Source organism: Ammospiza caudacuta, chromosome 5, assembly GCF_027887145.1.
Source record: "Ammospiza caudacuta isolate bAmmCau1 chromosome 5, bAmmCau1.pri, whole genome shotgun sequence".
NCBI classification, from domain to species: Eukaryota; Metazoa; Chordata; class Aves; order Passeriformes; family Passerellidae; genus Ammospiza; species Ammospiza caudacuta.
The window spans coordinates 78,297,353-78,321,783 of NC_080597.1; the positions used below are offsets into that span (position 1 = coordinate 78,297,353).

At 44.6% G+C, this 24,431-nt stretch overlaps 1 protein-coding gene across 2 annotated transcripts in view; it reads right to left on the bottom strand.

The window, feature by feature from the left end:
• The window catches only part of GOLGB1 (golgin B1), a 41,245-nt gene that overhangs the window by 6,020 nt on the left and 10,794 nt on the right, over positions 1 to 24,431 (bottom strand). For both annotated transcript variants that reach the window (XM_058804626.1, XM_058804627.1), the window contains 12 exons: positions 23,673 to 23,795; positions 23,066 to 23,179; positions 20,987 to 21,398; positions 20,260 to 20,351; positions 19,861 to 19,957; positions 16,621 to 16,694; positions 13,258 to 13,345; positions 12,486 to 12,553; positions 6,650 to 11,601; positions 3,912 to 5,862; positions 2,360 to 2,538; positions 1,009 to 1,174 (listed from right to left, as the gene is read on the bottom strand). In XM_058804626.1, the coding sequence (XP_058660609.1) occupies positions 1,009 to 1,174; positions 2,360 to 2,538; positions 3,912 to 5,862; positions 6,650 to 11,601; positions 12,486 to 12,553; positions 13,258 to 13,345; positions 16,621 to 16,694; positions 19,861 to 19,957; positions 20,260 to 20,351; positions 20,987 to 21,398; positions 23,066 to 23,179; positions 23,673 to 23,795 (8,316 nt within the window). The remainder of the gene's footprint in view (positions 1 to 1,008; positions 1,175 to 2,359; positions 2,539 to 3,911; positions 5,863 to 6,649; positions 11,602 to 12,485; positions 12,554 to 13,257; positions 13,346 to 16,620; positions 16,695 to 19,860; positions 19,958 to 20,259; positions 20,352 to 20,986; positions 21,399 to 23,065; positions 23,180 to 23,672; positions 23,796 to 24,431) is intronic.

The window sequence follows — 24,431 nt, forward strand, 5'->3', positions numbered from 1 at the left end:
ACTGCTGATGTGACAACTCGCTCTTGTGTTTCTCCTCTCTTTTCAGTATTCCAAGGTCAAACCTAACATTATTCCTAGACCTGGAACCTGATCTGCTCAGGCAAAAGAACAAATGGGGAATAAACAGAAATATCCTAAAAGCCATCTGAAAATACAGTCAGGAAAGAGCACCAAACTTGCACATATGATGGGTCCTGTTCAAAAGTTGTCTTAAAGCTGTTTGCAACACAGGAAGAAAAAAAAAAAGGCTCATGAATGAGAAAAGAAAATACAAACAAAAACCTAAAGTAATGTCCACACTGATCTAATCAAGAAAGACCAGAAGGCCAGCACTGACGGATCCTCTTGGAAAGCATCACATGAACATTGTTCAAGCTTTTTCTGACATAAATCACTGGGACATGGCAGACATGGGTGGGACAGTTCTGTCTTGGCTCTGATGCACTGCACTGTGCATGCAGTCTTCCCTACACAAACAAAATACCAAACACATTCCACTCCACTCTCAGGACTGTATACAGGGGGAATAAGAGATAAGGTGCAGTGTTCAAGCCTCAGCCTCTCTGGGCTTGAATGAGGACTGCAGATCCCTGTTACAGTAAAAACAGCAAGAAAAATTCAATAGAAAACTTAAAAATGAAGATCTGACATTAAAAATGAAGACAGAAAATCTTAGATTCAAAGACAGTACAAGAGGGCAATTCTAAACCAGCCAGAATACACATCTGAGAAGTTCCATGCTGCTCCAAAGGACCCAAGGTGCCTAGGAAGCCCTGTCTCTTCTGCCCCCTTTCTTGAAACCAGGAACGTAATGAAGAGCACTTAAGGGTACGCCATAATTTCTACAACTTTCAGTGATGCAAGTTAGACTGTTGGTATTATCTCTGGAGGCCTCACACCCACATCCAGTGTTGCAGTCTGCAGGAGCTGGATAGAGGCAACACATGCTCTTCTGGTTGAGTTTCAAGCTTCACATTTCCAGTAAAGAATCTCTATCTTTGCACCCACCTTGCTTTGGTGCTGTCCCTGTACGGCTTGAGCCTTGCTGAAGGGCAGCCTCATTTCCTGTGTGATCCTTTGCAAATGGCTCAGCTCCTTGTCCTTCTCTGCAATGGCCAGCAGGTACTGCTCCTTCATGCTGCTGCTCTGCTTTTCCCACGTGTTCTTCTCCTGTCTGCCCAGCATAAACAAGGCCAGTTACAAGGAAGTCGCCAGCATGATGACCAGGTACCCAGCTAAGACTGAGCCAGGGGCGATCCAACCATCACCTCATGCTAGACATGAAGTTTTATAACCAAGCCAAGCCAAAACAACACACTTAAGTACAGGAACCTTAAAAGCAGGTTTAAGGAAGTTTTCTGTATTTGGTTGAACCCTTTGGATTGTTCCACGCTGTCCTAGGGTGACTTTTTCACACTTTCTGTGTTTCTGGACATTGTTTTGATCTCACTGTACAGAGTTTTGTCAAGTGGCAATGCCACTTGTCCCCATACTAATTTCTCTGCACCAGACCCATAGTACCACACCACCCTGAGGCCAGCATTTCATGTACAGTGTAAAAGCTGCACAGGAAATAAACCTCCTGTTCTTTTGTCAGGATAAATAAAATTTGTAAGATGCTTCAAACTTTACGAAATCTGCAGTGTTAATTTGAGGGTCAGAGTGGAGGTAGGGGGGAGGGAGAGAACTACAAGTTTTTGTATCACTTTGGACAAAGATAAGCCATAGACCTTTTCATGAAGAAAATCCCACCCTTTTCATTCCAGCCTCAGGCATTCTTAAATGGATCTCTGAAATACCTGAAAGCATTTCCCCCTGTTTTCAGAACAAAGCACATTTGTCTGACTAGTTTTACTCCATTTGGAGAAGATATTTTTACTAGACTTGAATTACAGAGTTAAAAAGAACGAATTAGAAGACATAGAGCAAGTGAAATATAGGATTAGACAGCCATACAAAATTAGTATGCTCTAAACTACGCTATCAATGGGATAATAAAGGGTGTTCAGCAGCAGCCTGGAATGGAAAGTACTGTGATCATATACACAAGTTCCAATGCAAGAAACACCTCAGTTTCCTCTCCAACAGATGATACTGACCACCAGTGGATGAAGGAAATAAAACAAAGACATCCCTGATCTATTCCACACAGGCACTGACCTCCAAGCTGCTGGGCTGTAATCGTGAGGCAGAAGCTGGGTGAGGGAATCCCGTCCTCTCCTGGCCAGGGCGGGTGCTCAGTGTCACCTGGCACAGGTGGGGCTCTCAGCATTCCCCCCAGCTCTGCCCACAACCGCTCTTTGAGAGAAACAAACACATGGGCAACCTGGCCAAGGCAGGAAGCAGACAGACAGCTCACCTGAGCTGCTGGAGCTCCTGCTGGTACACAGCTCCTTCCTGCCTCAGCTGTTCTTGCAGACGAAGCTGTTTGTCTGCCTCTTGCTCCCACTGCTGCAGCTGTGCCTTTAAGCGAGAATTCTCAGCAGCTTCCACCCCAACAAGTATGTATTGCTGCTGCAGATTCTCCAGCTCTCTTACCTGGGATTAAAGAGAAACATCATTATGTGACAGCTGAGCAAGCATCAGGTTTCTTACTCAGAACTGTTTAAGAGCATTTCTTACTGTGGTGTCTGAAGGGAGAAAAGGGTCACATTCAGAGGACAGAGGAACTAAAAACAGAATCATCAAATACAGCAGTGTACTAAAAACTGCTCAGAAAAACGCCCTCAGACAATTCTATCGGTAATAAGGGCAGTGAGTTTTGAGCCCTCCCATGAAGATGTGAAATACATTAACAAAAAGACTCCAGACTACAATAATAATCATCTTAATCAGAGGAAAACTAAGTGACACAGAAGGAGCTGGTTAAGCATAACTCCTGAAGTTGGTATTTACTGTAAACCAGGAAACTGATAAGTAAAATCCTTTTGGCTCTCCAATTCCAGTCAGGCTATAATTAGAAATAAGTTGTTGTTGTTACACATGCATCGCTGCAATTGCTTTTGAAGACAAGAAGACATGGCTGACTCTGGAGACAGGACGGTGCTCAGTGAGTGGCAGTGGGACATGTCTGTCTTCTGAGCAGCAAGGAGAACTCTGGAACTTGCTGGGCTGCACTGTGCCAGAGACCATACAAACACAGACACATCCAGTGTGCAAGCAAGAATGTCAGAAGGAATCTGCAATGTCTTGTACCTGCTTTGAGAGTCAGCTGCCAAGAGGAGGAGGAAACTCAAGTCTTTGTTCTAGTCTCTTAGAAATCTAAGGCAAATCAAATGAGCTGACACAGATGTGAACTATGCAGGTTAACAGGGACCTTATTTCCATGATTTCATATTTTAAACCAACCTCACAGAGAACCACCCTTGGAAGTTAACAATGGAATCACAGCCTCCATGCCAGAGAAAATACAGATGGCCCATACCAGATTCATGGGGTCTGATGGAGCATGCCCACAAATGCTACGGTCATTGGGAGCAACTCCATTCCCTTTGAAAGGTCATGGTGACTCAAGAGGTTCCTCAAGACTGGAAGAAAGCAAATGTCATCCCTACCTACAAGAAGGGCAAGAAAGGAGAATTGTGAACCTGCAGTCTGGTCAGTCAAAAACAGGCTGGCTAGAGAAGCTGTGGAATGTTTACTGATGGAGATATTCAAAATCCAACAAGACATTGTACAAGCAACCTACTCCAGCAAGCCTTGTTTGTGCAGGGGGGTTGGACTAGGAGATCTCTAGAAAAACTCCAGAAGACCCTTTGAATCTCAACTATTCTGTGATTCCATGAAGATGCAGCCTGATCTATGCATCACATTTCTATTATCAGAGCTAAGCATGCTGAATTTTAAGACTTGAAGATCCAAACCTCTGCTGGTACTTAAAGTAAGAGCAGGAAGAGAGAACATGGACTTACTACTCTGTCTCTGTCACTCTGCAAGGAGGCCAGTGCCTTCTTCAGACTCTGCACTTCCAAAGCAGTGGTGGAAATTGTCCCTTCTGCTTGTTGTTTCACTTCTTCAATCTTACGTGTTTTGTCCAATTCATTCAGCAGACGGTCTCGGTCATTCTGCAGGCTTGCCATAGCCTTGGAGAAAGATTTGACTTGGTTGGAAGAGCCTTCCAATTCCAAAGACAAGTGGAGAAGCTCATCATCTTTAGCTCTGAGCTGCTGATTAAGTTCCTCAATCTGGGCCAAGAGACCTCTTTCATCAATAGCCTTCTGCAGCTCTGTCAGCTCAGACCTGACCATATCTCGGTCCCTGAGAGTGGAACGTTGCTCCTCTTGTAGCTGACCCATCTGTTTCTGAAGAGTCTGCACTAGACTCTTTTGTTCCTGTAAATCCGTAGAATATTTCTGTTTCAAAAGACGAAGCTCTTCATTGGCCTGGTCTCGGCTATCCTGAAGAGAGCTCATGGACCTCCCAAAAGACTGAATTTGAGCTCTGAGATCTTTGTTTTCATCTGTGACTTCAAGCAATTTCTGCTCCATTTCCATCAAGTCCCGTGCCAACTCTGCTACTCTCTCTTCAGCTGTCTCTGTTTCATTCCTCATTATCCCTGCATCGTGATGCAGGTGCTTCAGCTCCTTCCGAAGCCTGTCCTCAGCCTCTCCCACTCTCTTGGCTGCATCCCTCTGAACACAGTCTAGCTCCCCCTCAAGTTCTCTTATTCTCTTCTGGGAGAGGGAAAGCTCATGACTCAGTTGCTGTAGCTCTTTCTCTCGAGCCTTCAGTTCTGCCTGACACTCCACGATGGGACTGCCCTCATGTAATGCTGCCATCTCACTCTGCACCCGCGACAGAGAGGACCTAAGAGTGTCAATCTCTTGCGACATTCTGACTTTATCCTCTCTTAAGGCTTCCATGCCCTTCCTGAGATCATCCTGAGTATGCTCAGACTCCTTCAGCTGTGTTTCTATGGCTGCCTTCTCATTTTCCAGAGTCTGGATCCGCTGAAGCTGTGTTTTGAGAAGTTGCTTCTGTTGGGAGTCCTTTATTGAAATCACTTGGTTAAGGTCTTCTCTGTACCGCACCAACTGTGCATTCAGCTTGGCATTCTCAGAGTTGAGGTCATCCATCTGGCCATGGAAACTTCTAATTTCTTCCTTGAGCTTGTTGTTTTCAGCAGCAGCCTCTTGAATTAGCTGGTCTTTTTCCAGGATTATACCAAGATGGCGTTCCTCGAGCTGCTTGTAGTCCCTCAGAATGCGGTCTCGGTCGTCCTGCAGAGATGACATGGACTTGGTGAAGGAGTCCAGCTGTGCCTTGTGCTGCTTACTTTCTTCTCTGCTTATCTTCATCTTTTCAGTGAGATGATTGAGTTTGTCAAGAAATTTGTTCTTCTCATTTTCCAAGGCTTTTTTATTGTCTTCCTCCTTACTTAGCCTACACTCCAACTCTTTCATCTCTTCAGAATGCTGCTGCTGTAATTCAGCTAGAGCAGCCATCACTGCTTCTTCTTTGGCAGACAGCAAACTCATGATCTTTTGATCTTTGGCACTAATTTCTTCATGCAGCTTATTTGTTAGGTCCTTGGAAGCCTGCAGGTCAGCTTCAAGCTGCTCACAGTTGAGTTTAAAATTCTGGATACTCATCTCTTGTTGCTTAACCACAGTCCCCAGCTCTTCCCTGGCCAGCTCACATTTGGTGAAGGAATTCTCTAAGTCAGCAAGCTGGTCTCTTAGGCTGCTGATTTCTGACTCCAGTTCCTGCTGTTCATTCTGAGACTTGCTGTACAGTTCCTGAGACCCTTCAAGCCGAGTCAAAAGCTCTTTTTTTTCCTCCTGCAACATTTCACATGTCTTTTGATGATGCTGAATCTCCTTCCTGCAATCAACCTCCCAGTCTTTCTTGTTGCATTCCAGTCTGAAAAGAAAACATGAAGTTGATCAAAAACCCACAAAGTATCTCAGTAGCTAAACCCACACTAACTCTGTTCTTATACTAATTTAGAAAACCCACAGAATTTGTTTTACTTAAAGAAAGCAAGCTAGAAATATCTCTCAATTTAAAATTCAAAATAGCTTTTAAAGTTCTGACCGTACTACTGCCTTAAAGGGGTGGTGGCAGGGGAATATATTCTTTTAAAGTTGTTCATGTCAATACTGAAAAAAGTGTTCACCTAAACACTGAATGTTATCACCTCCCTGTCATTGTCAATACATTACTTCTCTAATCCATTGTAGCTAACAATAAAAAGAACTCCATGCCACCCCACAATGAAGTTGCTGTTCTGGTACCTTTGATGTCCATTTAATGCTTCATCACACAAAGATACAGCATATATATATAAACAATTTTACTCATGTAAGAATGGTTCGGTTTTGAATTTTGGAAATACACAGCTGTACACGCATTTTGATACATTTCCATAGCTCCATCTTCCCCTCAAAATTTATTTTGGGAGTAAACTGGAATTATGTATCCCAATGCTCTCTTGACTTCTCCGTGCAAAAGACTCTTTAATTAATCTGAAATTTGAAATACTCTGGAGAGTAATCAGATGGTGAATGCTTGTCACAGAGAACAGATTTAACACAGGTATCCTAAGGACGTGAAGAAGATTCTAGAGTGATCACCTCATGTCCTTGTGCAGATAACAAATGCAAAGTAACCTTTTCCTGATAAACCTCCCCTGACACAGCTTATTTACCTGGATATTTGAGTCTGGAGTTCCTCCACATGCATGGTCATATGTTTCACCTGGTCCTGTAGCACAACACAAGCTTCCTCTTTCCAACGTATTTCTTCTTCTTTCTTTTGAATAGTTTCAGTGAATTTCTTCTCCCATGTTTTTGATTCATCTATCACTCTATCCCTATCATCCTGAAGGGAAGACATGCTCCTGGTGAAGGCTGCAAGCTGGGCTAGTGTTTTGTTTAGATTGCCTTCCAGCTGCTTTGCTTCTTGATCCTTTGTCTTCAAGGAGTCCTGCAGATCACCAACTGTTGTTTCCATATGGTCCTTCTCTCTCTGCAATGTTGCCAGCTTTGCTTCCATGTTTTTGATCTCCTTTGAGTGCTTGTCTTTTTCCTGTTCCAGTCTTCTCTCAAAGTCTTCATCCTTTTTCTTCATTTGAATCTTAATTTGCTCTTTGTTTGCTTGTAACTCTTCCTTCACTTTGACGCTCTCAGCTAAAACCCTTGCTGCCTCACTCTGAGTGTCATCCAACACTACTCTGCAGTGAGCAAGCTCTGCCTGGGCTTTCTTGGTGTCTTCAACTGCTTTAGCTGAAGTTTCTTTGGCTGCTTCTACCTCTTTCTGAGTCTCACTCTGCAGAAATTCCAGAGCTTTAACAGTTCTTTCTAACCTACTGTTCTTTTCCTGGCTTTTTATACAGTCCTTCTGCAGCTGCTTAATCTCCTGCTGTTTCTGTTTCAGCAGTTCTTGAAGCTCCTTTATATGTGTGCTGCTTTCTCCTCTCAAATTGTATTTCAGCTTTCCCACAAATTCTTTTTGCTCTTCTGAAGTAGCTTTGCTTTTCTCCTTTGCCATCTGACTTTTCTCCTCCTCCAGTTCGTGCATCATTCTCTGCAAAGTCTGAAGCTCATGTTTCAGTTGATCATTTTTGATTTGGAAGTCTGTTGCATCTTGCTGATAGTTTCCAATACTTCCATTAAGTTCTGCCAGCTGATTCATGAGCCTTTCTTCCAAGTCATCCTTTTCAGCCTCTAGAGCATCCTTCAGTGCTGTCATTCTGATGAGGTCGTCTCTGGCTTCTTGGACCTTTTGCTCCATCTTTGCTACCGTGGCCTGCAAGTCATTCACTTCATGGACTTTCTCTCCCATTTGGTGCTCTAAAGCCCTTTTCTCACCCGCTAAAGTCTCGGCACACCTGCGGATGTCACCCAGCTCTTGCTCTGAAGCCCTTCTATTATCTTCCATCTCTGCGATTCGCCTGGTGAGCTCAGCTATTTGCTGTCTGTACAGACCAGGATCCTCACAAGGTCTCTCACTTTCAGATGCCTCTTGTTCCAGCTCTGCAGCACAAGGCTCTGGTTGAAAAGATACATCCACTTGATTTTCAGACTCTTCCGTTGGTGATGGTGTGGCAGCTGCCTTATCAGTTTCTTGCCCCGCTGTCTGCTGGGCAACACACCTGTCCACAAGTTCTCTGCTTTCCAACAGCTTAGACTCTGTTACCTGCAAAAGGCACTTCAAGTCCACAATCTCTTGATTCAGAGACTCCTTTTCAGCCATTACTGTCTCAAGCTGAGTAGAAAGAGACTGGCACTCCTTCCTAGAGCACTCCAGGTCTTCTTTCAGGCTAGTGTTTGTAAAGCTCTCTCCAGTCCTGTGCAGCTCTCCATTTGTAAAATGCATCTCTGCTCTAAGCTTCTCATTCTCCTCCTCCAGTTCCAGGATCTTTTGTTGCTTTGATTTTGCAAATTTCCTCATTTTCTCCTTCATTTCATCAATTTCCTGTTCAGTTTCTTGTAGCTGCTTTTCTGTTTCCTGCTTTTTTGCTTCAGCCCCTTTGAGCTGAATGAAAATTTCCTGCTTTTCCTGCCTAACAGTTTCCAACACACGCTGAATTCGCTCAGCCTCATTACTCACATTCTCATATGACTGCAGCAGAGTTTCATATTCTCTCTGAAGCTCCTTGTATTTCTCCTGCCACTCAGAACTCTCAGTGGCTTGAAAGTTCTTCAATGATTCCACCTCCTTCTCCAGCTTCTCCTTCTCTAGAACAACGCTATCCAGAGTAAGTGTAAGGTTTTTACAGCATCCGTCAAGGTTCTGATTTTCTCCAAGTAGTTTATCAATTTCTGCAGTAAGTTTTTCTCGCTCTCCAGTGAGGCACACTAACTTTTCTCTTAAGGTATCTGTTTCTTTAACATGGCCACATACTTGGCTTTCCATATCTGTCAGCTTGACAGAAAGACTGTCAATAGTAATTTTAGCATTAGCCAGCTCTTCTTTTAGAGATTTGCTCTCATTTAGTGCCTCTTTTCTATAGATAAGTGCTGCTTGCAACTTTCTCTGCATTTGATTCTTCTGCTTAGCTGCTTCTGCATTGTCCTTCTGCTTCTCCTGAATTTCAAGCATCTCCGTTTGCAGTCGCTTGCTTTGCTCCTCATGCACCTGAGCCTGAGCCTCCAACTGACTACACAGTCTTTGGACTGATTCCTCTTTTTCCAGCAATTGTGCCTGCACATTATTGAGAGTGTCACTTTTCTCCTTTAACTGCTGGCTAAGAAATTCTATTTCTTCATCCTTTTGGTGCACAAGAATTTTCAAGTCTTCCAGACTGGCCACTCCAGAAATTGTTCCTTGATTCTCCTCCAATTCTGTCTGAAGACTTGCTCCCTTAGCTTCAGCTTGCTCAGAGGTTCTCTTCAGCCCTTCTATCTCTACAAACAACTGTGCTATGTGCTGCTGCAAATCAAAGATCAATTCTGATTTGTGAGCAAGCTCCCTTTGCATATGGCTGACACTACATTCCAATTTCTCTTTCTCCATCTGCAATTTCTCAAGGTGTTTTTTCCACTCTTCCTCAGAAATATCTGCAATTTGTACAAGGTTGTTAATTGTTGTATCTTCTGCTTCCATGCATGAAGAATCCAACCTAGCTTGACTCCTAAAAATACTCTCTGCTGATCCTTTCTGCTCTTGGAGCTGTCTGAGCTGAGCCTGGATACTGTCTTTCTCTTTGCTTTGCTGATCAAATTTTTCTTGCAGGATGTTGTAATCATCTTTTTGCTGTTTCAATTGTTCTCTGTGATGCCTGTCTTTTTCTTGAGCCTTTTTTATAGTGTCTTTGCGAGATACGAGAGCTTCTTGAAGTTTTTTTTGAAGTTGTTCTTTTTCTTGTTCAAGAACTGAAATCTTTTCTCTAAGAGCAGACTTTTGTTTTTCTTCCAGATCCGTACCTGCTGAACCATGTTTCTCATTTTCTTCATCATCTTCTGGGCTTTCATTGGTTTCAGCCACTTTGTCAGGAACTGTCTGATGCTCCATGATTTCATCTTTAACTGAAGCAGTGTTTGCCTTATCTTGCAAGCGTTGCCTCATTTCCTCAATCACTGCCTGCAGTTGTGCTTCAGTAGTTTCTTTTTCCTTCCGGATGCTCTGCAGCTCAGATTCCTTTTCAGAAAGCAGCTGAACTAGATAGTCCTCACGGGGCTGGTTTTCAAGACCTATTTCTTTGCTGATCATGCTTCTCATGTCCTCCCCCCCTGCAGCTGCCCGAGCCTCTGAGGTTTCTGATTTTTGTTCTCTATTCAGTTGTTCTAATTCATTCTCCAATCTGGTTACCTTCTTCAGAAGCTCCTTCCTGTTCACAAATACTGCTTGCAGCTTCCGCTTTACTTGCTCATTTTCTTTTCTCAGAAGTTCAACTTGATTTACTAATTCCTCATTTTCTTTACTCACTGTTTCTGTCTCATTCTGCAGCTTGGATATCCCACACTGCAGACATGTATCTTTTGTTCCTATGTTCTGCTCTTTTTCTTCCTGGGATTTTAGTAACAGACTTGTCTGCTCCTTAAGACTCTTCAGCTCGTTTCCTAGAGCAAATTTCTCTTCATTCAGCAGGACCATTTTCTCAGACATGCTGACACTGATCTCTGCCATCTGTTGGTCCTTTTCCTGCAAGGCCTGTTGCAGGCTCTCTATACACCCAGTGTGCTCAGCAACGAGCTGTTCCAGGCTTGCTGCCTCGCGTCCCTTTAAGGTTAACTTGTGGGAAAGCTCTTCCATCTCTGCTGTATTCTTCCTCAAAAGTTGTCCTAGATCAAGTACTTCACATTCCTTTGTCTCAACCTGGCTTCTCAAATCCTTTAGTTGCATGTCCTGGTCAGAAAGCTGAAGTTGTGCTTCATCCAAGTCCTTTTGCAAAGCTTCAATTTTTATATCTTTGGATTTAAATTCATTTTTAAGGCTCTGGATTTGCTCTCTTAGAAGGCTGCTTTGACTGTCTGACAGTCTCTGCTTTTCTGAAAGAGCTAGCTCTTCCTCCAGTTGCTTGACTTGCTCCTTCAGTTCTGTTATGGTAGAAAGTTCTCTGGCCTGACACGAGAGCTGATCTTGCTCATCAGTCAAAACACAAAATGTACTGTCAGGATCCTCTGCTTTTTTCCTGTATTCCTCTGCCAACTGGTTTAGCCTATTTATTTCTGCACATTTTTCTCCTAGTTCTTTTCTAAAGGATTCTTCTGATTTCTGCAGCATTATTTGCAGTTCTGTAATTTGGTTTTGTAACTTGATGAGCTCTTGAGACTGAGAGGTGCCAGGACTTCCCTGAGGCTCATCTTGGAAGCTGATTCCATTTTCCTGAAGAAAGCCAGTTTTCTGCATTTCTGTTTCTTTCAGCAGTAAGACACTCTGTGTATCTGAAGCGTTCTGCTCCTCCCTCTCCAGACACTGTATCTGTGAATTCTCTCCCAGCTGGTTAGCTTCTGTTTGGCTGCCTGTAGAAGTCTGGCCACTGGGGCCCTTGAGTTGGCTTTTCAGAAAAGTTACTTCTTCTTGGGCTTCCTTCAGTTCCAGCAGCAAAACTGACAGCTCCTTCTGTTTCTCTGCAGCAATATAGTCTAGAATTCCAGGTGGACAGCTTTCCTCAGTAAACTGCTGGCTTCTATTGGTAAAGCCATCTGTTCTTGCCTAAAAGAAAACAGCAGACATCATTTTTCCTTTGAATCTTGTCAAAGGGCCACTCTGGAAGTATCTGCTTTCCACAGTTTGCAACTGTCTCAAGCTGGCTTCTGCAATAAATGGAAGCCCTGCTAATAGCAGGGGAACTCTGTCTTGGCAGTGGGGGTGCACTCGGTGACCTCCAGAGGTCCCTTCTGACCCCAACTGTTCTGTGATTCTGTGACTCCCCGCATCACTTCTGCCAATTTCAGTTTCTGAAGTCACAGCATGAAAGATTCTGGCTGCAGGATCAGACCATAACAACTTCCTATTCCCTTTCGCCCCCCTTCTCTCTTGATTGCAAGATAGTCTAACTCCGAACTGTTTAAGTTCTCCTGTGATTCTAACAAGCCCTCTAGTGTACTTAACCAGTCACATTTTCATGTCATCCTATTCATAGCCTCTATTCAATCTGCCCATTTAACATGGCAAGGAAGCAGGATGGAAACCCACATTCCAATCTGCGTCCATGCCCAAAGTGAAAGCACTAGACAAAGCACCTGGAACAAAGTGCTTGGCTTTTTCCAAGTTACCATTTTTAAGTTTCTTCCCATCCCCCAAAACAGATTACAAAAGAAAAGCGCTCCCAAATCCTCCCCAGACAGCTTGGATCAACAGCCCACCAATAAGTCAACGTGCTGCACTGTAAAGACTTGGAGGGCAGAAACAGCTTATGGGGAACCATTAAACGAGACCTGCTCTTAAGAAGTCTGCTGTCATAACGAAACAACCACTTTAAGTCACAGGAGAGTAAAAAGAGACAACTCTTTGAGGCTTTTAAGCTAAATTAAATTTTTTGTATCTGCAAATGCATACAATACTGAGACCAAAAGGGTTTTGGACTACGTTTGTACCTCAGAGAGCATGGAAGTGTCACCAAAAGGCTTTTGCATTTCAGAATTCACCAGCTCTCCTGAAACACCTAGTGAGAAAAGGAACATTTGTCACCATCAGTGCAACAATTTGCAGGTAAAGTCAGTAGGTAGAGCGAAGGGACAAGAAATGGGACCAAAGCTTCTATAGAAGGTGAGAAAAGACAAAAAAAAATTAAAAAAAAAAGAAAAAAAAGGCAGCAAACTAAGCACAGAAGAAAACAACCCAGAGTTTGAGTCTTTGCAGTGCACAGACATCCTATTTTGGTTTAACTCCAACCACTAATTCAGTCACTGCAGCTGCAGCACGGTTCTGTGCAATCCTCTGTGTTTGCTGCATCACCTGCACACAGCACTCCTGACCCCTGAAGGAGGATCAGATTGGTTTCACTGCTTTTTTTCTCCATGTGGGATGTGGCATGGAATTCCAGACACAAAAAGACTTTTACTGGCTTGCAGAGAAACACACAGTTCTTAATTTTATCTTAATTCTCCTCTGTGCAAACACACTCCTTCAAGCCCTTCTCTCTTCCTACCTTTAGCAACCACTTTTTTCTTCTCTTCTGGTATATCCTACCCATCCCACATTACAATGTTCTCTTCTACCTCATGTTAACATTTTCTGCCTTCTGTAGATTACAATCTTTAGATTCTGACCTCAGAGCACCTCCTTCTAAATAATGCTCAAATTTGTCCCTGAAACTCCTCAAATTTTCACAATTTTCTTGTCACATGCCTCATTCTGTATCCTCACCTGTAGAAGAAGAGCAGTCTACATAAGAGGCTGGAGCTTCCACAGTCCACAGATCTTGCAATTTTGCCTCAGCACCAATATTTTTATTCTGTGGGATGAAGAAAAAAACCACTGAGCTTTGAGCCAGGATCCTGCTATGAGGAGACAGCTCTCTCAGCTGTCTACTGCTCTGCCAGCTCTAAGTAAAACCTATCAGAGTTTGGACACAACTCTGAAGCCTAAAGAAAATAAATAAATAAACAATGAAAAAGAGATTAATTTTGATGTTAAGCAATAGACTAAGACATATCTCAGCAGATCAACAGATCAATGGATGCAATGATCTAAACAAAATCCTTCCCACCTTGAGATGGTTTCTCTTCCACATTCACTCCCTCAAAGGCATTAACCACAGTATCACAACCATTCACTGAGCACCCAGGCAGGGAAGGTGAGAAATCATGTGTCTATGCCTCACTGCTCCAGCAGATACAGAACCTGCAGCTTTTCCAATAAAGTTAGGCTAGGCTCTACCACACAAACAAACCAAGAACCCCACAAGAACCTTTAACTGTTAGATGCCTTAACCTGGGTTTGGGTAACTCTATTACTTGCCCTAAAGCCATGGGTCAGGTGCACAAATGATAAGAATAGCTGTCCAAGTGTAAAAACTTAGATGTAAGCTATTTAGCTGGACTCTTGTTATAATGAAGACACTGAAATGGACAATTCCAGGGTTGTTTGCATTGACCCATTTTCAACATTCACCTTGCTGCAGGTGAGGCATATGCTAAGGAACCTGTTTTTCCCACTGTCTATAAAGGGGCAGTAGAAAACAGTTCAAATGCTTACATGTGCCTTGGAAAAGCGTGCGTGTGTGGCCGTGTGTGCATTCCCACTGATCTACCAGCTCACAGCTTGCAGGCACTTGGAAAGGGGATGAATGACTCAAAATGCTTCTGTGTTTCTAAATACCAACTTTCACCTTAATACTTCACAGTAACATGCAAACCCTTTGATAGAGAGGAATGCATTAGATAAAACACAACATTAATTTTCCCCCTGTGGACAGGATGGGCCAGTAGAGCAGGCTGCAGAGAGCCAGACCTGGCTCTAAGCTAACGACCAGGCTCACAGCAAAGCCTCAGTACAGACACACAGAGGCTGTCATCTCCCTCCCCACACTGAACAGAAGCCCTAGCAGCAGGTTCCTAACCCTGCATTCTGCCCAACAACAGCCTGGCTGCACTGGCACCTGCAGCGGGACACGGGGCAGCAGCACAAGGACAGTGCCCACCTGTCCCACTCACAGAGCAGCACAAGGACAGTGCCCACCTGTCCCTGTCACAGAGCAGCACAAGGATGGTGCCCACCTGTCCCTGTCAGAGAGCAGCACAAGGACAGTGCCCACCTGTCTCACTCACAGAGCAGCACAAGGACAGTGCCCACCTGTCCCTGTCACAGAGCAGCACAAGGACAGTGCCCACCTGTCTCACTCACAGAGCAGCACAAGGACAGTGCCCACCTGTCCCTGTGACAGAGCAGCACAAGGACAGTGCCCACCTGTCCCTGTCACAGAGCCCCACAAGGACAGTGCCCACCTGTCTCACTCACAGAGCCACACAAGGACAGTGCCCACCTGTCCCTGTGACAGAGCAGCACAAGGACAGTGCCCACCTGTCCCACTCACGGAGCAGCACAAGGACAGTGCCCACCTGTCCCTGTCACAGAGCAGCACAAGGACCGTGCCCACCTGTCCCTGTCACAGAGCCGCACAAGGACAGTGCCCACCTGTCCCACTCACAGAGCAGCACAAGGACAGTGCCCACCTGTCCCTGTCACAGAGCAGCACAAGGACAGTGCCCACCTGTCCCACTCACGGAGCAGCACAAGGACAGTGCCCACCTGTCCCTGTGACAGAGCAGCACAAGGACAGTGCCCACCTGTCCCTGTCACAGAGCAGCACAAGGACAGTGCCCACCTGTCCCACTCACGGAGCAGCACAAGGACAGTGCCCACCTGTCCCTGTGACAGAGCAGCACAAGGACAGTGCCCACCTGTCCCTGTGACAGAGCAGCACAAGGACAGTGCCCACCTGTCCCTGTGACAGAGCAGCACAAGGACAGTGCCCACCTGTCCCTGTCACAGAGCAGCACAAGGACAGTGCCCACCTGTCCCACTCACAGAGCAGCACAAGGATGGTGCCCACCTGTCTCACTCACAGAGCAGCACAAGGACAGTGCCCACCTGTCCCTGTGACAGAGCAGCACAAGGACAGTGCCCACCTGTCCCACTCACAGAGCCACACAAGGACAGTGCCCACCTGTCCCTGTGACAGAGCAGCACAAGGACAGTGCCCACCTGCCCCTGTGACAGAGCAGCACAAGGACAGTGCCCACCTGTCTCACTCACAGAGCAGCACAAGGACAGTGCCCACCTGTCCCTGTCACAGAGCAGCACAAGGACGGTGCCCACCTGTCCCTGTCACAGAGCAGCACAAGGACAGTGCCCACCTGTCTCACTCACAGAGCAGCACAAGGACAGTGCCCACCTGTCCCACTCACAGAGCAGCACAAGGACGGTGCCCACCTGTCCCACTCACAGAGCAGCACAAGGACAGTGCCCACCTGTCCCTGTCACAGAGCAGCACAAGGACAGTGCCCACCTGTCCCACTCACAGAACCGCACAAGGACAGTGCCCACCTGTCCCTGTCACAGAGCAGCACAAGGACAGTGCCCACCTGTCCCACTCACGGAGCAGCACAAGGACAGTGCCCACCTGTCCCTGTGACAGAGCAGCACAAGGACAGTGCCCACCTGTCCCTGTGACAGAGCAGCACAAGGACAGTGCCCACCTGTCCCACTCACAGAGCAGCACAAGGACAGTGCCCACCTGTCCCACTCACAGAGCAGCACAAGGATGGTGCCCACCTCTCTCACTCACGGAGCACACAGCTCCCCAGCCTGTCAGCCAGGTGCCCATTAGGGCAGTGGGAATGGTTTGAAAGGCATCTTAGATAATGACAGCTGTGCCTTTGGAATTTTATTTCCAGAGACACTGCTAGAGAATTTTATTTCCAGAGACTCTGCTAGAAAACTAACAACAGGCAGAAAATAGCACAAATGTGCTATTATTAACAAATAGTTAAAATAGCACAAGTGTGGACCGGATGGATGAAGGACACAAGAAATGCACACAGCTGGCAAAGGGAAACACAGTCTGGTGCTAGCACAGCACAAGCTGTATTTGGAAGCTATTTCTGTCTTTCACCATTAATCCAGTTAATAATAACCTTTAAAGAGGATTGGTACAAAAGACCATGACAGCTTAGCTGTTTTAAGGCCAGTCCTTGACCTATTTTATTTCAGCTGCTTTATCATTACCTGTTCTGCATCTTCTATGGCCATCACAGCTTCCTGCTGAGACTCCCGGAGAACAAGCTGCAAATGTGATATTTCTGAAACATTAAAACACAAAAAATTTCTTTAACACTTAAGACTTTGTTTTAGACAGCAACAGAATATTCTTCCCGGAGCTTTCAAGAAAGGACACATGGCTGTTAATAACACTTATGTAGTGGAAATATGTACTGTCATGGGATAATGTGGGTTTGGTTTTTTTTAAGAGGCAACCACACAACCAACATGGTCTTTTAAGCAGCTTTTAGAAAAGGACAATTGTTGTCATACAGTCATACTGAAAGACAGGTAATAGAGATTCAAGTTTTAAGAAACATTTTTATAAACGAGAGGAAAGGAAGAACTATCGTAGAAAGATGTTTCAAATTTCATTTGGAAAAAATAAAATGAGAAATTGTTACAAATGTACAAGAAAAACACATTCTAATTCATCTCAGTTCTAATTAATGTATTAGGTGATGGCTTAGCTTTTTAGCATAGAAGCCATTTGTAAAGCAACAAATACTGTGTCTTCCCAGAAATACCAATTTAGAAGCATTAAAAAACAGGCCCCATTTTTGTGAACGCGTTAACCAGCAATGATGGTATGAAAAATAGGTTAATATATACGCAAAATAAAACTCAGGACCAAGTTAAACAGTTCTCTAAGGGGTACGAATTTCTGTACTTTTCAGTTCTGAGCATGCAGTGAGGACACACATACCATCAACATACACTGCAACGTTTTCTTTTGTTCTCCTTCACACACTTTTCTACATACAATTGATTATACAAAACTGTATTTGCTAAGTACTACAGAAGCTGAGGAAGCTCAAATGAACGTTTTGTGAATTCTAACAATTGGAAGGCAGTCTGTGTTTTCTGTGATAATGGCTTTCCTTTATTGATCCCTACTCTGCTCTAGTGAACTCCAGACAATGTTCCCTTACACAGCAGGAGGAGACACCTTCAATCCCTCCAAGAGCTGCCTCAGGAGAAGTTCAAGGAATCCATACAGATGTAAAGAGAGTTACAGGTATTCTGGTCTAATGCACTGCTAAGGCCATGGAAATCAAGGCTGTACAAGGATTTCAAGAATCTTTATATTTCAAACAACAACAGCTTGAAATTTGAAGGGATTTGTTAAGGTCTGCTTGAAAAGCACCAGAAATTACAAAATATAAAGTAACTATAAATCCTTATTTCGTTCTACCAAAGTCAGGAATGGATTATGGTGGCAGTTTTTGGCATCCCACTTTAATTAAGACTGACAATTTCACAACACAAGAAAAGGAGTAACAAAGTACTTAGGACCTATACAGCAGACTTAAAAGATTTTTTATGTTTCATTTAATATTTTGGTAGTTTTAAAAAAGAAATTACATCTCCCAGCATTTTAAGACCAAAAAAAAAAAAAAAAGTAATCAAGCATTCAATACACCCACTGGAAACAGAATTACAACAACAAAAGCTTGTTTTGAAGTAAACATGCAGCTAACCATGCATTGGGAAAAGATGCTTTAAGTAACATGACAGTGAAGCTCTGAGTCACTGCATTTTTTGGGTGGAATTCCTTTCAGTAGAGGGAGAGAGGCGCTGCTTTTTAAGAAAGCTGATGGAAGTTTTCCAGGTGCATTTTGGATGTACTCAGCTGTAGCTTGGGGCACGATTCCAGATTGAAAGCTGGATTTCTGTGAGTGTCCTTTCATATGGTCTTCCCAACACCCATGCTACTAAATTGCTGGTATGGGTTTGACAGGTGGGCTGTGAGCTGGGGTAAGGAACTGGCTGTGTGCAAAGAGCTGCAGCCAATGGCTCAACACCCACGTGGGCACCAGCACCCACAGAAGCCCATCCTGGACACAGTTCAGTGTCCTGGCTGCTGGCACACAGCTGGGGGAGGGCACCCATGGGCACCTGCGGATCACCCAGGCTGAGCAGCTGATGGTTTGCTGGGGGGATGTGATTGATGTGATGTGATGTGATGTGATGTGATGTGATGTGATGTGATGTGATGCCATCCAGAGGGACCTGACAAGCCTGAGGAATGCAGCTATGCAGCCCTTGTGCACAGTGAGGTTTAGTAAAGCCAAGGGCAAGGCCCTACACCTGACCTGGGGCAATCCCCAGTACCAGCACAGACTGTGGGGTGAATGGATGGAAAACAGGCTACAGAGAAAGACTCTGGGATTCTAGTAAACTAAAAATTGGACAGGAGCTGGCAATGTGTGCCTGCAGCCCAGAAAGCCAATCACACCCTGGGCTGCACCAAAAGAGGTGTGGGCAGCAGGCTGAAGGAGATAATTCTCACCCTCTTCCCTGCTTTTGTTAGACCCCACTCAGAGCACTGTGTCCAGTTCTGGGGTTCCCCTGTACAAGACAGATGTGAATCTGCTGGAGTGAGGCCAGAAGAAATGACAAAAATGACCAGAAGGCTGGAACATATCTCCCATGAAGAAAGGCTGAGAGACCCGTGGTTGCTCAGCCTGGAGAAGAAAGGCTTCAGAGAGGCCCTATTGCAGCTTCTCAAGAGGGCTGCTTCACCCTGGATTGCCCAGAGAAGCTGACAGCTGCCCCATCACTGGACATATTCAAGGTCACGTTGGATGGGGCTCTGAGCAACGTGACCTGGTGCAGGATGTCCCTGCTCAGGGCAGGGGCGATGGAACAGATGATCTTTATGAGTTCCTTCCAACCCAAACTATGCCATGATTCTAAACAATGTCTTGAAGTTCATTAAAGACCTACATCTCTGAGATCTTGGAACAAAAAAAGAGAAAGATCATGTTCTAGGACTGTAGGAATCTGGTTTATTGGTGATTATTCCCCATCTTTGAATGACAGAAGCAAAATGAATCTATTTCTTAAAAATCAAGGCAGCCTACTGTCATAGTGCACCAGACCCTGAAGTAAACACATAAGGGAATCCACTGTTTTATGGAAAAATTCCAAGAGAGCTGTGATATTGCTGCTAGCAGTCTACATGACCAGACACTCAAAATCAATGTAATTGTCTGGGGTTTTTTATATGTGGCATGTATATGGGTCCCTTCCTGTTTCAGCAAAAGCTATCAAAAATATCCTTCCCAGAAGTACCACCTGCAGATTGTCAGCGTCTTGTACTGGGGAAAGCTACCACTTTAGGTCTGTCTCTTGTAGAAACTAATTCTAGAATGATTCTTAAGTATATTAAGAATATTAAAATAGGTAAGGTAATCATCCAACCTTCTGTCTTCTGTCTTTCCAAGTTTTCTGTGGGTAGGAATGAAGTCTCGTTCTGGTCTTCCTGATCTACTATTTTTTTCTGTGATGCTGATTCATCCTGTTTAAACAGGATGAAAGGGAGAAAGACAAATTTTAATACAATTTATAAACACATATTAGTCTTTGATCATTTGGTTAACTTAAAAAAAAAATCAATTGGAAACTTTTAAATTACTCGAATTGACTTCTACTTCTTTACAGGCTTCTGTAGTCATAACATGACTGCCCTTCAACTGAGAGAGCTAACAAAAGCCTTTCTCAAGCAATGCATGACAAAAAAAGGAATTCTAGACATTTAATTTGGCTCCAGTTCCTAAATACACCAGAAAAATTAATAAGAATAATTTGAAAATATCAAACCTGTTTCTCCAGTTCAGAGAGCTGCACTTGTGGCTGGGATTTCAGCTCATCCTGACAGCAGACAAATTCTTCAAACTTCTGTAGAAGTTCATCTGACAGAGGGGAAAGAGGGGAGTTAAGGTCTGTTCTTGTCTTTTTTGCCACACTATGTCCATTTTATACACATGCACAATAGTTTATGAAATCTCTCTTAGTCACTGCTTCAGCTTTGGGCCATAAAGCAGCTGGAAAAAAACCTGAAATAAAAGCTTGAGGCAAGATCAATGTCATTATTTTTAACACAGGTCTATGGGGAAAATGGTACAGTTCACTTTTCTTGGTTGTTTTACTTATAATTTCAGTAGAAATTCACACTGTGAAGAACAAGGCACATACAAAAAGGACTTGTGTAAGTTGACAGAAAAAATGAAACAAATCAATAAAATCAACTAAAACAATACATCCAGCTCAAGAAACCTCCATAAGCCCCAAAAGACAAGAGGCTGGGACAGTACACAAGCAAAGCACCATATATGCTGCCCCACACTTCTGCTCCTCTTGCAACTGCCAAATACAGAACAGGGGGATAGAACCAGCCCCCCTTAGTGTGAGACAGCACCACCATTCCTGTGTCCCTGTGCAACCAGGATTGTTACATCAAGCCACTCTTATGAACTGTTATAAAAGCAAAGGCAAAGAGAAGGCAGCCCAGGAGGAGCTGCTCCCCCCAAGGGCTGTGCCTGCTCACCCCGTGGTCCCTGTGCTGCAGCTCCGTGTCCCACAGCTGGCACTGAGGGCTGGCCAGCGTCCTGCTCCAGCTGCTCCCGCTCAGCCCCAGGGACAGCACGGCCACGTGGCAGCTCCTCTTCGGCCACCGCGACACGGCTGAGCAGCCGCTCCTTCTCCTCCACCTCCAGCCTGCGTGCCTGCTCCAGGTCTCTGTACTGCACCTCGAGCTCAGCTTGCGCTCTTCTGGCCTCCTCCAGCTGCTCTGAGAGACACTGCACCTCCTCCTGCAAGCGATGGGAAGCCAGCTTCCTCTCGGCCAGCTCCAGCTCCATCTTCTCCCTGAGATCCTGAGCCCCTCGTCTCTCTGCATCCAACACATCCCTCATGGAGCTTAGTTCCACTTCCATCTTCTGGCACTGATCTAGGAGCGTCTGTAAAACGATACAGAAATTAATTTCTCTCTCAACTAGTTAAATACCTTGACAAAGCAACGCACGTGAACTAGATTTTAAGGTTCTCATTAAATCCTTTTAAGATATCTGAGTAGCAGAAGGGAGGAAACAAACATGTCAGAAATTTCAGTTTGTTAGAAAGAAACCGCCCCACAATTTGGAAACTGCAAGAAAGCAATGCTGGGAGAAACAACTCCTCATCACTGTGGTAAAGAAAAGTTAAGTCTTGATTTAGAGGAGGGGAATTTAGACAAAAGAAGCAATAGAACAGCGGCCAGGAGCTCTCTTTTAGAAGAAGCAAGCTTCCTAAAAAGGGGAGGAAGAGCTATAACAAATGAGGGAGAACTCAACAATTACAGAGTAGAATTTAAAAAACAAACCAGAACAAAAGTGTGTAAGTGAAAGGGGAATGCTGAAATATGAATCTGGAGGTAACAGAGGGCCCCACACAGTACCCACAGCTTTAAGAAAGATCTCAGAAGCCTCTAGTCAACACTGACCAGAGACTTAAGGTGACCAAGAGACAGAAACAAACCTTACACTTGCCCAAACTCCTGTTGCCAACCTTCCTCCTACTGGAGCTGTGGATGGTCAGCACAGCTAATTTCAGGAGGAATCTGATGAGGAACTCCTTTTACTTTATGAGTAGGCTTCACCCTCATGGCCTCAAGTACCAGGTCTCCTTCAGACCACAGAATGTATGAGGGAAGTCAAAGACACCGAGGAGAAGCCAAGGGAGCTTTCCCAGCCAGGAGCCAACAACCATGTCACGAAGACATCCATGCCAGCACCCCATGATACAGCCTCCTGAGTAACACAGCCAGTAGTGAGCACAAGTCAGCTCACTGAGGTTCTTTACCCTCTTCTCAGTAGGAAGAGGACCCACCATCATGGGCCTGGCTGGGACACAGAGCCAAAGAAAGTATGTGGGGCACAAGTGTGTAAAAATTATCAAAATGATGTTCAGCATTAGACTGGCTGGAGATCATGCAGCCAGTGAATATGAGACTGATTCAGTATAAGTCTCTTCTAAAGGGATGGAGAATTTTCAGAAGTTCAGATATTGGAAAAATGAAAAATACACTCATCCTCTATCTGCAAACCAACCTTTTAAGAGGTTGTGTTCTTAATCCTGTCTCAAGGAGCCTGTGTCTATATAGTCATACATGCACAGACTTGATCTCATTCTCTTCACACTCCAAACTGATGAAGCCAGAGCCAATCCCACTCCACAAGCTGTGCCACCAGATAAGCAAGTTCTCAGCAAGACATACTAAAGAATAGCTGTTTCTGCTCTGATCTGGCCTGGCAGTCCAGAAACACTGAGGCTTCAGCAGCACTGTGTTAGGCATTTTTGCTTTTGGGGAAGGTTTGTGTATTTGGCTTTGAAAGTACAGTCAGCAGCCTGGGTATGGAGAGATGCACACCCTGCCCACCTGCCCGGGATCATCAGAGCTGGCAACTGCAGCACCCACTGTGTGGCTGTACCTGCTGTGAGCTGTGCACACAGACCTGCAGCTCTAAACCCTGACCCAGGGAGGGCGGCCCCAGCTGATTTCATGATGGAAAGATGGTTCCAAAAAAACCTAATCTGGTAACTTCTGAGCCACTGACAAAGGCCTCATCCACCACACACACACACATACCTGGTTTTGTTTTTCAGCAGTGTGTAACTCCTGCTGCAGCAGTTCCACCACCTGAGTTCGTCCTAACAGAGCTGCTTCCTGCTCCTCGAGCTTTCTCTGAAGTGTGCGCAGGTTCTGTGAGAGACAAGGCCATTCCAGCATTCCAGTAAATTCAGATTCCCACGTTTCATCCATATACCTCGTTTTTGTAACATACTTACTGTGATAGCCTGAATTAACTAATTTTTGTTGACACCTATTCTGGAGCCCTAGTGCAGTAGGAGGAGCTTACTTGTTAAAGTGTTACATTACATTTACATTACATTTACCTTACATTTACAAGTGTAAAAAGTGTTACATTATTGTGCTCCAGTTCCCTGCTTCATGAACAGGGAACTGGAGCACAATAATGTAACACTTTTTTCAACTGTCCTTTCTCTTTGACTGATAGCAAACCAGCAGATGGAAACTAAGGACTCAAAGCTCCAACTAGCAATCCAAAAATCTCCAAACAATCAAAGCATCTTTCCTCTTATCCCTTCTGAGTTACTTAAACGAGAACTGTTCTTTCAGAGTGTCCTCTGTTTTCCTTCCTCCTCCCATGATATGATTATTATATCAAATATACCTGTTGCATCTCTACTTCTGTATCTGACTGGACCACCATCTTGAGCAATTCAGCTCGATGCTGCTGCACATGCTCTTCCAGGAGAGCTTCCTTCTCCTGAATCACCTCCTGCAGGGAGCTCAGCTGAAAACACAAGCCACAAAATAAAAACAAACCAACAAGGTTATGAAGCTGACAGATACATAGGCTTGCTTTCAACATCCACCAGCACATTGTGTGTGCGATGGAGTTTTCAGCTGGACAATCTTACACATCATCTTGGTCAAACAGTATTTTTACTTGGTGTCTTTATCCTACTATTATGTGTATAACAACTGAGAAGATTTCAGATCCCAGAAAGCAAAAAGCTTAGAATTTAATCTACAAATACGTAGAATAATAAATTATTACTATATAATTAACAGTTCATAAAACTTCTGGGATTTTAACTGTATAGGATGCAGCCCAATTCACAGTTCAAAAGCTAAACCTGCAATTTTGAGTACTAAAAAAATCTTTCCACAAATAACTACAACATACCATTAATGCTGTGACATCCTGTGATAAGCAGCTGCCCTGACACCCACAGCAGAACACAGAGAGGCGATAGCAGGCAGGGAAGAACCCAAACTGTGACTCAGAGGAAGGGACACCCTATCCAGGCCCTTCCAGGGACTGTTTTCCCCCTCCTCAGAGAGCCATCAGTCCCACTGTCCAAGGGTGAAACCCACAGAGCACCTTTTGCACCAAGGGTGGGTCTGGCCTGGCGTAGAGGATGAA